The sequence below is a fragment of the Protopterus annectens genome, chromosome 6.part0, assembly GCF_019279795.1.
Source record: "Protopterus annectens isolate FY-2018-M chromosome 6.part0, PAN1.0, whole genome shotgun sequence".
Lineage (NCBI taxonomy): Eukaryota > Metazoa > Chordata > Ceratodontiformes > Protopteridae > Protopterus > Protopterus annectens.
The window spans coordinates 1916276029-1916291985 of NC_056737.1; the positions used below are offsets into that span (position 1 = coordinate 1916276029).

A 15957-nucleotide genomic window follows, 5' to 3' on the forward strand; every position below is an offset into this window, starting at 1 on the left:
ATTGAGATATTTTAGAATGAAGTTTTTTTTAAAGCAGCTTCTTATCAAAGATATCAAAGGTAGCTTATGCCTTGTGGCTGACCATGTCACTCATTCTTAATATGAAACTGTTCTTTCTTTAGCTGGTTGAGTGCTATTCCAGGAGTGGCAAACATCCTAATATTTTGGAAAAAGTATTTCCAGACAAGCTGGGCAAAGTATGGTGCATCATAAGTTGCATGGTGAAAGCTGACTGTTTAGAGCCAAGGATGCTTGGGTAACATCCAATCATAAATCATAAACCATAATGGTGGTGCTGCACTTTTGAGGGACAAGTCATGCTTGAAGCATTGTTCTTCTTTCATTAAGTTTGGAATTGCATTATTACAGATATTGGTATCTGAAAAGCAGGGAGCTCAGCATTCATATTTAAAGTATAGGACTCTAACCTGTTAAAATGTGAATGTTAGCACTTTTTTCTTCTTCTTCTCACAGACCAAACAGGTATATATTTTTCCTATGGTCATGATTCTCTTAATTTCCTTTTTCCTTAGAACTTCTGTGACGGCGACAGGAGGAAATTTGAGTCTGCTTCCTTAAGCTTACACCCATGTCTGACATTGTGGGTTCCAGTATGCTATTTGTCATGTGCTCTCTGTTAAAATTTTTATTTTCATCACTTCTGAAGAAATGTTAACTGAAATTCTTTAAAATCATAAATTTACTCCAACATTGCCAGAAGAGTCAAGAATGTCCAGCTCGTCTGAAAATTATTTCAATCTAAGCAGAGAAATGTTATACAAAACTTTAGAGTTGTTTTTTCATTTGTAGTCTGAATTTGATTCCGTGCAATAATTTTCATTCTTTCCTAAAAAAAAAAAAATCATTTCATGTATAATGTAGAGACTGTTTTCAAAAAAAATACATGGTGCAGCAGTTAGTGCTGCTGATTCACAGGGCTTAATTCTGTGGCTTGGTTTCACTTTCACTACTAAAACTAGAAGTTCTTCCTTAGTTTTATCGCTGTTCAATAATTTGCACATGTAGGTTATTTTAGGGTTGGGGTTTAGCATAATGGTTAATGTGCTTACCTTACAGACAAAAGGTACACTGTTTGACTCTAACCTTTCAGAAACTGGCTACGCTTAAAAATGGCCCAAAAGGGCAGCTAGCCTAGTACTCATCTATGAAACTATCAGGGTAGCTATTACCAGCATTTATTACATAGTATCTCCACAGTTAAGAATATGCTATCACTTTTTATATCTTTATGAATTTAAAAATGTTAATGTGGCTGTTAAGGGTAGCTAAACTGAATTTTAGCAAATAAAGATCACAAAATTCCTGACTACATTTCTCCTTCATTCTGCTGCTATGGGTCAGCCAAGTGTGATGGGAAAACTTGTACTGCATGTAAACAGTTTGCCAGTTTATGAATAGCATACATAACTAGATGGATCTAGGACTTTTGAAGTGCAAAAGCCCAAATCCATTACCACCAAACACACTAACGAAAGCGCTTTCATCGAAAAAGTGCTTTCTTTAAAGTATGTTAAAAAAAACAACCCCCCCCCCCCAAAATGTACTTGAATGCAGGGGGGCAAGCCCCACTACACCCCCGATGTGGGGGGCAAGCCCCTCAACACCCCGTACTTTAATATTCTCACTCCGAGGTCGCACTACAGTGGGGAAAAGGGAATTTTCCCTTACCGCACCGTAGTACAACTGGAACAACAAGCATACTTACACGAAAGTGCTGCTTCGGTGAACAGCACTTTCACGCAAGTATGCTCACCAAATTGGGATTCGATGAAAGATGCAGTCGAGCATCAGCACGGATCCCAACTAGATACATATCTGTGCTGACAGACTAACACGCATTACCACTTTAAGCTAAAAAAAATAAAAACACAAAGCAGCACTGAAAAAGTTTATTAAGAAGTCTGAGGTTAACTAAATGTTCTGAAGTCTTCTCCCTTCATTTTATAATGTAAAAGCAAATTTCCACACTTAGGCAAAACAGTTCAGAAAATGATAACTTGACCACTGCATTTTCAGAGACAAAATAAAAATCTGATGTAAAATGCAAACTTTAAGTTTTACAATAGCTTTACAACATCATAAAATATAAAATATGGGTCTTGCTTCAAGACCTGCTTTTGCACGGAAGGTCAAAAGATCTACAAGAGGTCACTTATCAAATAAATGACTGGAACTTTGGCACTTGTTTTACTTACTGTTGTCATCCCAACAACTATGACACTACACACAATACACCTTTGATTACTTTGTAAATGAATACTGTGGGAAAATACAGTTTTTGACTTGAAATCACTAAGAAACACTGAAGATTTCTGGTCTACAAGCAAGATAAAAAAAAAATGTAAGAGGCCATATCAAAGCTGTTGGGAAGTATCAGCTAGATGTTCAAATTTGTTTCCAGACTCAAATTTTTAGTTATAGTCAAAGTACAAAAACATGCACATGTGATTTTTAGCAAGGAAATCCACGGCTGATCATGAATGCAAGTGACCGAAACAGCAGAAATAATGCCAACACAAAACAGCTTTACTTAATTTCTTTTCCAGGCAATATGATGACAAATGTGTGCTTAAGAGTTTTACTTAAGCAACAGATATTTCTGTAAAGGTTTGAAACCTACAAAGAAGCTCAGTAAACTTGGAACTAGTGATATTAAGTAAAGTGGTGGAGTAGAAAAAGCCCCCTGTATAGAGGCAAGCAAACAGGTCTGCTGTACTCCTTTCCAATAACTGGGGAAATGTTCCACCTTTTAAGCAGAACTTGCTTTAGTATACTGTACCCATGAGGTAAATCCAAGCTGCTTCTACACGCTAATAAACAGCTCAAAACAGAAGTAAGATACTGTAGTCTTCTACAGTACAATTATTAACCGCATTAAAAAAGTAAAAATCCATAATTTCCTTCAGTCACCAGGGAAAATGGAAAATAAAATCTTATTTTGCTAAACTACTCTTTCTACTACAATACATGTAAGGGTACTAAACTACTGCTGCCTAGATTGATCCTGCTTATTTACAGTTTGTAAACCCGAATATGGCAGGCCATCCAAGTAGTCAATGTGTTGCAGAATTCAATCCTAGCTCAGGTCACCTTCTGATTAACAATTCCATGCTCTTGGCCATCTATGGGACTGGACAGGGGAGGATAAGCTTGAGCAGCTATCACCAGCACAGTCATCCCCAGGGATTGGGGGGGTGAAGGTTTGTTGGCAGGCCTGTAGCAGTGATGCCATGTAACGGTAGCTTGGAGTATCACCTGACTATACTGGTAGTGTTGGGCTCACTCTTTGTTGGGCTGGGACTTGCCTAATGAGTTAGGAAACAAGTTAGGTATGTATGTGTGCACATGTAGGCAAGCCACTCTGAGTCTGCAGTAAGCCTAGGTTGAAAGGCCAGTCCGAGGGACCAGCTAGCTAAACAGATGCTCTGTACTACCAAACGTTCACTGTCAGGGGGAATGGACTGGCTTACAGGGCTTCTCGTGAATGAAGAAATGGGCTACAGGAATTTTGCCTAGCCCAGGGATGTCCAGCTCCTGCTCCAGCAAAACAAAACAGCCAAGTGGGTGTACGTAGTGGAATCACTGGACAGGGTCCCTTGAAGGAGGGGTAGAATAATTTACAAAAATTCTGTGCTTTAGGAACATCACCTCCGACTATATGCCTGATGGAATATGTGGATTTCTCATCCAATTATAATAGAAAAATAATTTCTCAAACAGTTAGTGCCAGCCTGTTTTTGTACCCAAAATATACATGTGCAAGTTGTGTTCATCTAAAATTCTCTTTCAACAGATTCGTTTATTCCTACCTCATGTTTCACCTGAGCACCAACCACTGGCTTGGTTTCCGCTATTCTTTCATGTAAATAACTGAAACATACCACTCTCCTTTTTTTACAGCTAGGTTTTCATACTTGGTATTCCACACTCATCTCCTAAAATTCAGCAGCAAAGTATAACCTTTTCTCCTAAGCACCTCTTCTTGTTTAAAAACAAAGACATGTTTCCACTTTACCGTAAGAAAGGAAGATTATTAAAATTAATGCATCTTTCAGAGTATGCGGATAGTCTGTTTATCTTGGTCCCTTTGTAGAAGCCTTGCAACACCCTAATTACTTCTGCCTCCCTTTGGACTGTCTTCACTTTGTCTCCTGTTAGACAACTGGGGCTTTGGAACTTTACAATGTATCAATAGTAACACCTTACTTGAAATCTTGGATGAAGTAACACCATCACTATGTGCTAACGATAACCTTTTTGTTCAGGCTTTCCATTTGCTCTGTCACACTGTCTGACCAGTGTCACAGGGTAGAATTACTTACATACTTTTCTTCCACTTTGTTGGTATTACTAAAAAAGGCTACTGTTTTCCTATCCAGAATCAGTGGAAATCCAGATGCTGAAGTACAGCAGACAGCTACATGTTATTTACTTTGCACTTGTTTCCATTTGACCTTACTCCGCTAATTGAACACCCTGAAGGAAATAATGTTGTCAAACTTCTACATTACAAGCTGGAACAACATTAAAGATAGTCCGCAATCTCCAAATATCCACAAATTTCATAGTCAGTTTGGAGTGAAACTGTCCAAGACATAAACACCATCTACTGTCACTCTCCCTACCTTTTTTTGCTTTTACACACTATACTATAGGCCACAGATGCACAGCAGGCATCCAGATACTAAACATATATAAAGATGGCCGTGAATGTCACTCTGCTGGACAGTCGACCATCATCCATTTCTAAAACACTGCTCTCCTAAACACGATTTGTTTTAATTAAACAATACAGATACCAGAAATGCATGCAAGCATTTCAGAAATCATTTATATGGGAGTGCAAAAGAAAACATCCATGTACACAGTCTGAGTAAAAAAAGAAAAAAACAGTACAATGAATGTCTCCATTTTCACCACAATTCACATTTTTTTCCTGAGCTCTAAAATATTCATAACACCAGCAAACCTTGAAACATTCTGGAAAATCTAAACACACACTGCAAATGACACACCCTTCCAAACATCAAGACCTACATGAAAAATGTCCAATTCAAAATATTTTACTTTCAGAAACCATCACACAAGGGCTCTAAGAAATGTTCATTGTCAGGACATCTGTAATCTAAACTTCAAAACACCTATCCACAAACTATAGAAAAATATGGTTACTCTTGCTAGCTGGTTCCATGGCACAGAAGTTCTAGCCTGCACTATACCCCACATGACTCTGATTCATCTAGTGAACAGAGGGTTGGAAGAGCTGGCCATGGAAGGATGGGAACTGACTGAGCATCACAACAGAATCATCCTATATGGAGTGGCCTAAAGTGTAGCACCTTCAACAACAACTGCACAACATTAGCCCAGAATAATTAACAAAGACACTTCATTTGAGCATCATGGGTATACAGAAGCATGCAGCTAAACTAGCTCATAACAGCAGGTCCTATATTGTGCTGTCCAGTCAGTGGAGATAAGGATGTGTTATCTGGAAACATCACAAAAATCTTCAAAAGTCCACTGGATGACAAGAATCAGATGGTGGTTGGGAAGGAGGAAATTCAACATGTCAGCACTTTCTAAAGTGGTATGCACAAACATTTAGAAGATGATGAAGTGGTATTCAGACAGTGAATTAAACTACACCAGAGCTGGACGTGAAGAGAAGAAGATGCAGTGGTATTCAGACAGTGAATTAAACTGCACCAGAGCTGGACGTGAAGAGATGATGATGAAGTGTTATTCAGACAGTGAATTAAACTACTCCAGAGCTGGAAGTGAAGGTTCTCACCATGTCTTTATATGATGCAAACTTGTGCAACTGCAGCTAATCTTAAAATGCATTTTTTTTTACTTGCAACAAAAAAGAAAATATTTTAGAAATGGTCCAGAATCTGTAATAACCTGGTCTATGAGAAGCTAAATTATTGCAAGTAAAAAAGTGACTGTTGCAGTATTAAGATCAAGCTTGGAATACTAATCTCTGTACCACACTGTACCATTACATTATGCTGTTTGTGACACCCTATGATGTCCTTAGAGGGTTGCAATTGTGAAGAGTGCATGAACTTACCTCTTCTGGAAGAATAAAAAATGCAGATGGTATTTGGTCTGCACCGAGTTATAAATCAGCCTGTTTGCAAAGCTGTGATACCAAGCATCTACAGAATGCCACAGTTCAACTAAGTATGTGCTGTATTAAATTTATAGCCCTTAATTTAAAGCAAGAAAAATACTGAATCAAGTACTCACACAGAGACACAGGTGTTCAAAGACATGGGTGTGGGAACTGCTACAAATACTGCCAAGGTAAAAGAACAAGAAGTAAGATCATTGTCAAAGTACTACTGAATGCTGACATCTGTCAACCTTTGGTCAGCAATATGCAGCAACAAGGCAGCTCAGGGGTCAAGACTTATTCCTCACAGCTCCAGGGTCCTTGGTTCAGGCCTGATCCCAGTCTGTGTGAAGTCTGCATGTCCTCTAGAAATTTGTGTGTGTGTTTTTATTAGACATACCTCTCAAGCAACATTTTATTTGACTGGCTAAAGTTGCCATAAATACTGCATTTATCCTTGCCCATGTGGCCCATACCATGGCTGAAAATCTCTGATGTGGTCAATTAACTGTTTTGCAAATGAATAAAAGTAAATAAATGAAGTCTGAAGCACATTGCTGCAAATCTCACACACCTAACACCTGGAACAGCTGTGGTTACAATCCCAATACACTTAAAGCAGACAGACACAATACAATGGATGTGGCTGCAACGCACTTTCAAAACCTTTATAGAATGGCAATGTATTAGAACCTAAAATAAATGTTAAGAAATAATGCAAAGAACTTATCCAGCACCACTCATGACCCAAACAAAAATCAACTTAGTTGTATTTTAAACTGCACTTAACACTTCTAACTATTTCAGTATCTAGGAATACACATGTTCAAATAGAGTATGGTGGCAAAAGGGTAATATTTAGAGAATTAAATGACCCAGACAGCAATATTTCTGTAAGAAAGGGACAGAAATGCAGCTCCAGGCATGTCTGCGGCTGTTTGAACAGCCAATGGTACTGCAATCCGGACTGACTCAAAGACAAGGAACTTAACTGAGTTGCACCACAACTGCTTTTGTGATGCAGGGAAAAGAAAAATGTTGCATGCAAGCATTTCTTTTATCATGGATACCTTTCTTTCCAAACAAAATCTGCCCAAGAAAACTAGACACTAGGATGGTGGTGCTGTAAAAAATTGCTTTTCTTGAACTTCATTGATACAAAAACAATTTCTCAACGAGCAGTTGCCATTTGTTCCCTAGCCAGGAAAGATCAAGTACTTGAGTTTGTCAAGTCCAGGAGCTTCAACCAGTGAACACCGTTTCATTTCCTCAGTACTGTCAGAGTCTGCTACTTTCCACAAATCTTTGGATACAGATGAAAAGGTTGTTTTTGTTCTACCATTGTGAGCCATACACCCACTACAGTGGAGAGAAGCTTTAGGGTCCCAGGACTGTATTCCATATGCGCCACATTTATAAATTGGGTTCATGCCAGTGAGATTGGTTTTCACACATCTGCTGGAAACAACTGATTCCTTCCTAAGTTTAAGACAGTTCTGACAGTAAAGAGAAGACAGATGTTGCCTCCCTCCTGGTTTAGGAGTGGTAGGGATGGTGGTGTAAGTGAGGGTTGTTAAGACTGTACCCCAAAGACAGAGAGCAGAGGCAGTGGTGCTATGACGCTTATTTGTGGTGTCATTTTCCAACATGCAACAGTAAAGATCAGATGGAGGCCGAGCTGGTGGATCTAGAAATATCCTTAAGTTAGAAGATGGGTAAGACTTGGGTCGCTGCAGCAGAGTCACCATCTCAACTTCCATGTCTGCCTTAGAGGATAGGTCGCTGGTTGATGACAAGCAGTCTGTTGTTGGATCCTTCAGGGTAGATGCATGGCGAAGGACAGTTGCTGATGCAATCAGAACTGCAACACTCGTGAGATACACCAGTCCCAATATACAAGCAAACTGTGAAAACACAATGGGAGAGCAATATGTAAGTATCAAGTTCTATATTAGCCCAGAAAAAAAAAAAGCAAAAACAAAAAATAAACCTCAAGTTACAGGAAGACAAGGCATGAATAGTTACACTAACGATTTCTCAGTTTGATGGAACAGATTACTTTTATCTTTCGACAACAAGTCAGTTGTGCAGTTTCAGAGGTAATGGATGGACATCCTCTTTAGGCTGGTTAGAAGTGTATAAGTAATGTTCTGCTCTGATGAGGACTGTATGTTAATACTGCTGAACAGCCACATCAGAATTAGCAGATGTGATATATTTCGTGTTTTATGAAGACAAAGGCAGGAATGCCACCATGAGTTGCCAAATGCTGGTTACAGAAAACTAGACGTGTATAAGCAGGAGTTTTTAAAATGAATGATCATAAATGAAAAAGCACACTGGCCAACAACGTGCTTATTCATAGATGAGAACCAAAAAGTATGTAAAGTAGCGGACACAAATTATATTAATCTTGACAGCAGTAATGATAGGAACTGCAACACCTGTAACCCTACTACAGACACTAATATGCATGTGGTTTGCTAATGGTATTCCACAGATATAGTGCAATCTGACCTACAACAGTAAGAAAGCAGAGGTGTGTAAAGAACTTGCCACAGTTAAAATGCTGGACTTAATTTCTGTCTCTTAAGTTTTTATAAATTGGTTACAAACTCTGCCAGTGTCTTCTTGCCAGGGGGTTTCAGAATTTTCCAAGCAGTGGATATCACTCTCCCCTACCAGCCACTACTTGGCTTTCTGTGCTTTGGGTCACGGTACAAAGAAGTTGCTGACCACCACAATGGAGAGGAGAACCACCAACTCACATTTTCACACACATGCTTTCTACCCCCCCCCCCCCCCCCCAAATACTGACCAGGAAAATCCACATGACAAAACTGCATCCAATCTCTACCATGTTATTATAAAAGCAAATTTATCTCTGCCATATGCAGCGCACAAAAGATACCCTTCTTAAACATTGCTCTTAAAGCATTAAATGTATCAAGCTGCTAATATGCAACCACACTGACCCTGTTTAAAAAAAAATCTGTAAGAGCTAAATCCTAGGTAGCAGCCAACCAATCAACACTTAACTTTGAGATAAGCATGGATTCAGAGTAACTTTTTAAAGCAATTTACACTGCACTGGGAAAGACTACAAAACAAAGTTAACAATGCAAAACACATTCATAAAAAAAAAAGTTAGGTACTTACCATAACGTTCCATGTTTGTAGTCCATCTCGCCCCTTCATTCTTACATATGGGTTCAGAGCCGATCCTCTGCTCGGCCTATTACAAAGCTTAAAGTCTCTTAGTTGGCTCGTGGCTAGGTAGGTATCCCATAGTGCACTAGTACAATCCCCAGATCTTATTTGCTGCTAAACTATAGAAAGACAGAAATAAAGCTATCCAGAAAGAACAACAATAATGAAAGGTCTCCACCCTACCAAGGTAACACTATCCTGTCTCCAGATCCTTCCAGGACAGGTGTAGGTGGGTGGATTCGTAAGAATGAAGGGCGAAATGGACTACAAACATGGAACGTTATGGTCAGTACATAACTTCTTTATGTTCTGTAGTCCTATCTCACCTTCATTCTTACATATGAGACAGCGTCCCTAGCACCTTATTCTTGGGTGGCTCACAGGAATACACTCCTGAGTATCGTGGAACCAAAGGAGGCTCTACTCCAAGTTGCTGCTGCATAGATACTGTCAATTTGAACTCTGGCTTGGAAGGCAGCAGATGTAGACTGGGATATTGTAGAATGAGCCTTAATCTTGAACGGTAGATTCTTTCCATTGGAGAAGTAAATGAAGGAAATACAGCTCGAAATCCAATTAGATAGGGTCACTTTAGAGACTGGCAGACCTATTCTAGATACAGAAAAGGATACGAACAATTGATCTGACTTTCTGAGTTCCTTAGTCCTGTGAAGGTAGAACCATAACTGCCTGTGAACATCAAGTTGATGAAATTTGTATTCTGCAGTGTTGGAATGATTATGGAAAAATAAAGGTAATTCTATGGTTGGTTCAAATTAGTGTGAGAGCAAACTTTAGGGATAAACAAAGTATTTGTACGAAGGGAAACTGTCTTTGTGGACAATCAAATAAGGAGGCTTAATCGACAGTGCTTGTAACTCTGATACTCGTCTAGCTGATCTGATGGCTACTAGAAACAAGGTCTTCCAGGACAGAAACTTCAAAAGACACGAATGTGCGGGTTCAAAAAGCGGGGAAGTTAGTTTGGACAGAATGAAGTTTAGATCCCAAGAAGATACAGGTTCCTGAAAGGGAGGTCTCAGCAAAGTAGCGCCTTTGGTTTTGGAAGGTTTTACACAATCTGTGGGAAATCAGGTTAGATTCATGTTGTCCGAAATGAAAGTTAGATATTGCTGCCAATTGGACCCTAATTATGGCAGCAGCTAATCCCTGATGGAAAAGTTCAGACAGAAATTCTAAAACCATAGGGATGGATGCTGTCTAAGGATCTACATTTCTTTCTTTAGCCCAGATAGAAAACCTTCTCCATTTGCTAGTGTATAACTTCCTAGTGGAAGGTTTATGCGAAGACGTAAGGATGTGGGTCACAGCAAGTGAAAAATCATAAAACCTGACTAGGGATGGAAGTGGAGCAGCCACGCTGTCAAGTTGAGGGTGTGGAGGCAGGGGTGAAGGGAGCCTGACATATATGTCAAGAGGTCTGGCACTGGGTCCAGAGTCCATGGATCGTCTAGTAGATGAGGCCAGAGAAATGGGAACCAAATCTGACGAGGCCAGTACGGAGTGATGAGAATCATTTTGCTTCCCAATAACTTTGCTTTCTGTATCGCTTTGGATATGAGTGGAAAGGGAGGGAATGCATAAACAAGTCCCAGGGGCCAATCATGAACAAGTGCGTCTCTCGGTGACTCCCCCAGAGGGGGGGATGTGGGAGAAGTAGTTGCTGCATTTGGAGTTGATCGGACTGGCAAAGAGATCGCAGCAAGGCTGTCCCCATTTGCAGAAGATCTGTTCCGCTATTTCCTGATTCGGAGACCTCTCGTGAGGCATAAAGACTGCCCTGCTGAACCTGTCGGCTATCACATTGGTTGTCCCCGGGATATGCATTGCTACTAGAAAGCATTGGGAAGATACTGCCCACTTCCAAACACAAAGAGCCTCTAGACAAAGGGGGTAAGATCTGGTCGCTCCTTGCTTGTTTAGATACCATACCACTGACATATTGTCCGACTGGATTGCTATTGTCTTTAGAGGAAGAAAGTCTTGAAGTGCTTGCAATGCTAGAAGCACTGCTCTCATCTCTAGGACACTGATATGGAGGTGAGCCTCGTGATCTTGCCATGTGCCTTGGACAGTCCTGCTTAGATAATGCCCCCCCCCCCCTATCTGTGAGGCATCTGTGGTCACAGTAGCAACGGGTTGGCGAGGAAGGAATGGAGTGCCTGTTGTCAGCTGGTCGGATTGAATCCACCAATGAAGGTCCTTTTTGCAAGACTCTGTTACAATGATATGGTAAGAGAGAGGCAGTTGTTGAAAGGACCACTGGGAAGATGGAAGCCAATGGAGAACTCGCATATGCAATCTGGCTAGAGGGGACTAGTGTTATGGTGGAGGCCATGGTCCCTAAGAGTTTCAGCACTGTCTTTGCCTTGACTTTCTGTAGAGGAAGTAGACTGAGAATTTGTTGTCTGAGGCTTTGAATTCTGTCTGCAGGTAGACGAGCTAGCATGGTGACTGTGTCTATTTCTGTGCCTATAAAAGTCACAAATTGAGAGGATGATAAGGCAGACTTTTCCCAATTTATTGAAATCCCCAGCTGGGAAAGTACAGTTTTGTACCTACCATAAATGCAGATGTTAGAGTGTCTTCACTGCTGCAGTCATTACACTTGGGTTATCCTGCCATCAGGCAGGCCCGCAGTCGGCCTGAGTTCCAAAGTCTTGGTCCGGCGTCGGTTGCTGTCACCTCTTCCCTGATGTCAGTGCGCCAGGGGTATACAAGAACCAACCGACGCCATTTTCTTCAGTTTTTCTTGCCCCAGATGGCAGGTGCCCCCAAAAATGGTAGGCAATACATATTGCTAATAAAACATACAGAAAAGGTAAAAATAAAACCTTCCTTAACCAGCAAATACGCCACATAGGTAGTATAGGTTAGTCCCAGATAAGAAAGAGGGGCTGGCGGGTGGGTAACCTGGACTGCAGCAGTGAAGACACTCGAACATCTACATTTATGGTAGGTACAAAACTGTACTATGTTCATCGTGTTTCACTGCTGCAGTCATTACACTTGGGTAGAATCCCAAAGCTGAGTTTGGGTGGCTGGCTCTATACAGGATTTGGTGTGGCCATGAGGCCCTGCAGCACTGCAGTGGCAAAGCCAGCTCTGGATCTAGAATAAAGAGGCAAATGGTAATGCTTGGTAAAGGTGTGCACTGAACTCCAAGTTGCAGCTTCCAAGATATCTTTGGTAAGTACTCCTCTAAGGTAGGCAGTAGAAGTGGCAGTTGCCCTGGTGGAATGTGGTCTAATATTACTAGGTATAGGTTTCCCATGTTGTGTGTAGCAGAACCGGATACAGTGTCCTATCCACTTTGAAATGGTCTGCTTTGAAATAGCCTTTCCCTGTGATCCTGCAGCATATGATACAATTATTCAGATTTTCTGAAAGCTTTTGTCTTGTCCAAGTAGAAGTGCAATTGTCTGTGTATGTCCAAGGAATGTAGAAGTCTCTCCCCTTTACTCTGGGGATTTGGATAAAATGTTGGCAAGTGAATAGTTTGGTTAAGAGACACACTGGATACCACCTTAGGCATAAAGGTGGAAAATGATGAAAGGCTCCACTGCCATTAGCGCCTGCAGTTCTGAGACTCTTCGTGCTGAGGTTATTGCCAGAAGCAGAGCAGTTTTCCATGATATACGTTTTAACTCTGCTGAATTGTCTGGTTCAAAAGGAGGCAAAGTGAGCTTTTCCAAAACGAAATTGAGGTCCCAAGTTGGTGTTGGTGCTCTCCGGGGCGGTCTTATGTTTTTAGCCCCTCTGAGGTACTGTTTTAGCAATGGATGAGAGAAAATAGGAGGATCTGTATTGTAATGAGCCGAAATGGCAGAAGCGTGTATCTTCCTGGGTGAGAAGGATAGTCCTTTGTCCAGCATCTCAGTCAAGTATTGTAGTATCTGAGGAATGTTAGGACCAGAAGATCAAGGTTTTGCGCCTGGTTCCAGGCACAGAATCCCTTCCACTTGTCTGAATAAGATTTCCTGGTGCTAGGCCTCCTGGCCTCCAAAATGACATCCATAACAGCTTTAGAGAGAGAAGTAGTCTGTTTGGCTAATGAATCTGCCATGCAGCCAGGTTTAAGGTTTTCAGCTGACTGTGCAAAATCTGATTGTTTTGCTGAGTCAGATGATGTGGAATTTGAGGCAAAATCCAAGGTGGGCCTTGAGCTAAGTTCTTTAAGATTGGGTACCAATGCTGGCATGGCCAGTCTGGAGCAATCAGAATCATCTGTGGTTTTTCTTGTCTGGCTTTTAGGAATACCCCTGTAAGGAGAGGCAGAGGTAGGAAGGCATAAACATGTAGGCTTTTCCAGCTGAACGAAAGAGCATCCACTTTCCATGCTTGTGTGTGATAAGTCCTTGTGCAGAATTTTTTTAGTTGGTAATTCAGTGGTGAGGCAAAAAGATCTATGCCCGGACACCCCCATTTTTGCATTATCATGCTGAAGATTTGTGGATTTAATTTCTACTCGTGAGGATCCATGATGTTTCTGCTTAAGTCGTCTGCCAGAGTGATTTTCTTTCCTGGCAGGAATTGTGCTTGCAGATGGACTTGATAGGTTAGAGCTGTGTTCCACAAGGTCATGGCTTGTCTGCATAGGGGGTAAGAATGAGTGTCCCCTTGTTTGTATATGTACCACATTACAGTGGTGTTGTCCATCTTTAATAGTAATTGTCCTGGATGCAGAAGATCCTTGAAAGCTGTAAGGGCATTTTGTACAGCCAACATCTCATTTTGATTGATGTGAAGATGCATTTGGTCTGTGGTCCATTTGCCCTGAATACATTTTCCTGCCATGTGTGCTCCCCAGGCGTAATCCAAGGCGTCTGTTGTTAAAGTCTGCCTGGCTGTGGGAAGAGTGAAAGGCTGACCCTTGTTGAGGTGACATGCCTGTGCCCACCATCGAAACTCCTGTTGTAGGCAGTGAATTATTGGTATTACTGTCTCCAAGCTGTGAGAATGTTGAGACCAAACACTTTTTAGGTACCATTGTAATTTCCTCATATGAAGTCTTGCATATGGAATTAGTAGTATGCATGATGCCATGAATCCCAAGGCCTGCAGAATTTTTCTTGCAGGGAGTTGGGACTTTGTTGCCATCAATTGAAAATACTGAGTCAGTTGTCTTTGTTTGTCTGGCGTGAGATAAGCCATCTGGGCCGCTGTATTTAAGCTGGCACCCAGGAATATTATCTCTTGTGAGGGCACTAGTTTTGATTTCTTTTCGTTTACTGTGTACCCTAGGCAACTTAATCTTTTTACTAATGCCAGATGCTGTAGAAGAATGTCCTTGCTCTCTGCTTGTATCAGGCAGTCGTCCAGATATGGATAGATTTGAATTCCTTTTTGTCTGCAAAATGCAATTACTGGTGCCAGGCACTTGGTAAAGACCCTGGGCGCAGTAGATAAGCCAAAGGGCAGTGCAGAGAATTGGTAGTGCATTGAACCAGCTATGAATCTGAGGTATCTTCTGCAATTTTGTCTGGTAGGGACATGCAGGTATGCCTCTTTGAGGTCCAAAGTAACAAACCAAGCTTTCTTGCCCAACATGGGAAGGAGCTGTTGTAGTGTCAGCATTTTGAATTTCGGAACATCCAGGAAAGTATTTAGAATGGAAAGGTCCAGAATGGGTCTCCAGGCTTTGTCCTTTCTGGGTACCAAGAAGAGTCTTGAGTAAAATCCTTGTCCTTTTTCCTGCTGTGGTACTTTTTGAATAGCTCTCATGTCCATGAGAGCTGTAATTTGCTTTTGTGCCTCTGCCCATTGACTTTCTGGCAGGTCTGGCATTCCTTTGAGCCTTGGAAAAGTGTGAAAGTGGAACCTGTAACCTTGAGACACAATATTCAGCACCCATTTGTCTTGGGTGATTGCTTGCCAGTTTTGAGAAAAAAGTGCTAGTTTCCCCCCTAAGGGAGCTGCCAAAAGGAAAGAGTTTGGCATTGGAAGGGGGAAGTCATTGGGACTGCTTCCTGTAAGGTTGTGACTTGTCCTCAGCTCCTTTTGGGGTTGAAGCACCCCACTGTCATGGTCTGCAAGATCCTTGTGGCTGAGATCTTCCTCTTGGGCGTCTGTATCTGCCTCTTTGTGACCTGTCTGACACTGGAAAGGACCAATTCTTTGTAGGCCAATTTCTGCTAAATCGTGGTGGCTGTACCTGTAAGAAATCCTTCACTGTTTGCATAGATTTCGCCTTATCCTCCATTTTCTTTAATACCTCTTCTGCCTTAATACCAAATAAATTATCTTGCTGCAAAGGAGCATCCAATAATTTTGCCTTAACATGATCTGGTAAACTTTTTTCTTTTAACCAAGCATGCCTTCGAATCATAGATCCTGTAACTGCTGCTCTACAAGAAACTTCTAATGAATCAAAACCATATTGCAAAGTATGCTTTCCCACTTGTTCAGCTGCATGCAATAAATCCTGCATTTCCTTATATAGTCAGGTTGTTCTGCATTTGTACTCATTTTTTGTTTCAATTGAGACAGTAAGTATTGTTGATATTTAAGCATGTGAAACTGGCAATTTAGAGCCCTCACTGCTAAAGTTGCAGAGGTGTAAACTTTCTTTCCCCATCTGTCTA

At 41.1% G+C, this 15957-nt stretch overlaps 1 protein-coding gene across 1 annotated transcript in view; it reads right to left on the bottom strand.

The window, feature by feature from the left end:
* Positions 1-1895: 1895 nt before the first annotated feature.
* The window catches only part of CNPPD1 (cyclin Pas1/PHO80 domain containing 1), a 537141-nt gene continuing 523079 nt past the window's right edge, over positions 1896-15957 (bottom strand). The window contains exon 8 of the mRNA XM_044075228.1: positions 1896-8046. Within this exon, the coding sequence (XP_043931163.1) occupies positions 7339-8046 (708 nt within the window). The 3' untranslated portion in view covers positions 1896-7338. The remainder of the gene's footprint in view (positions 8047-15957) is intronic.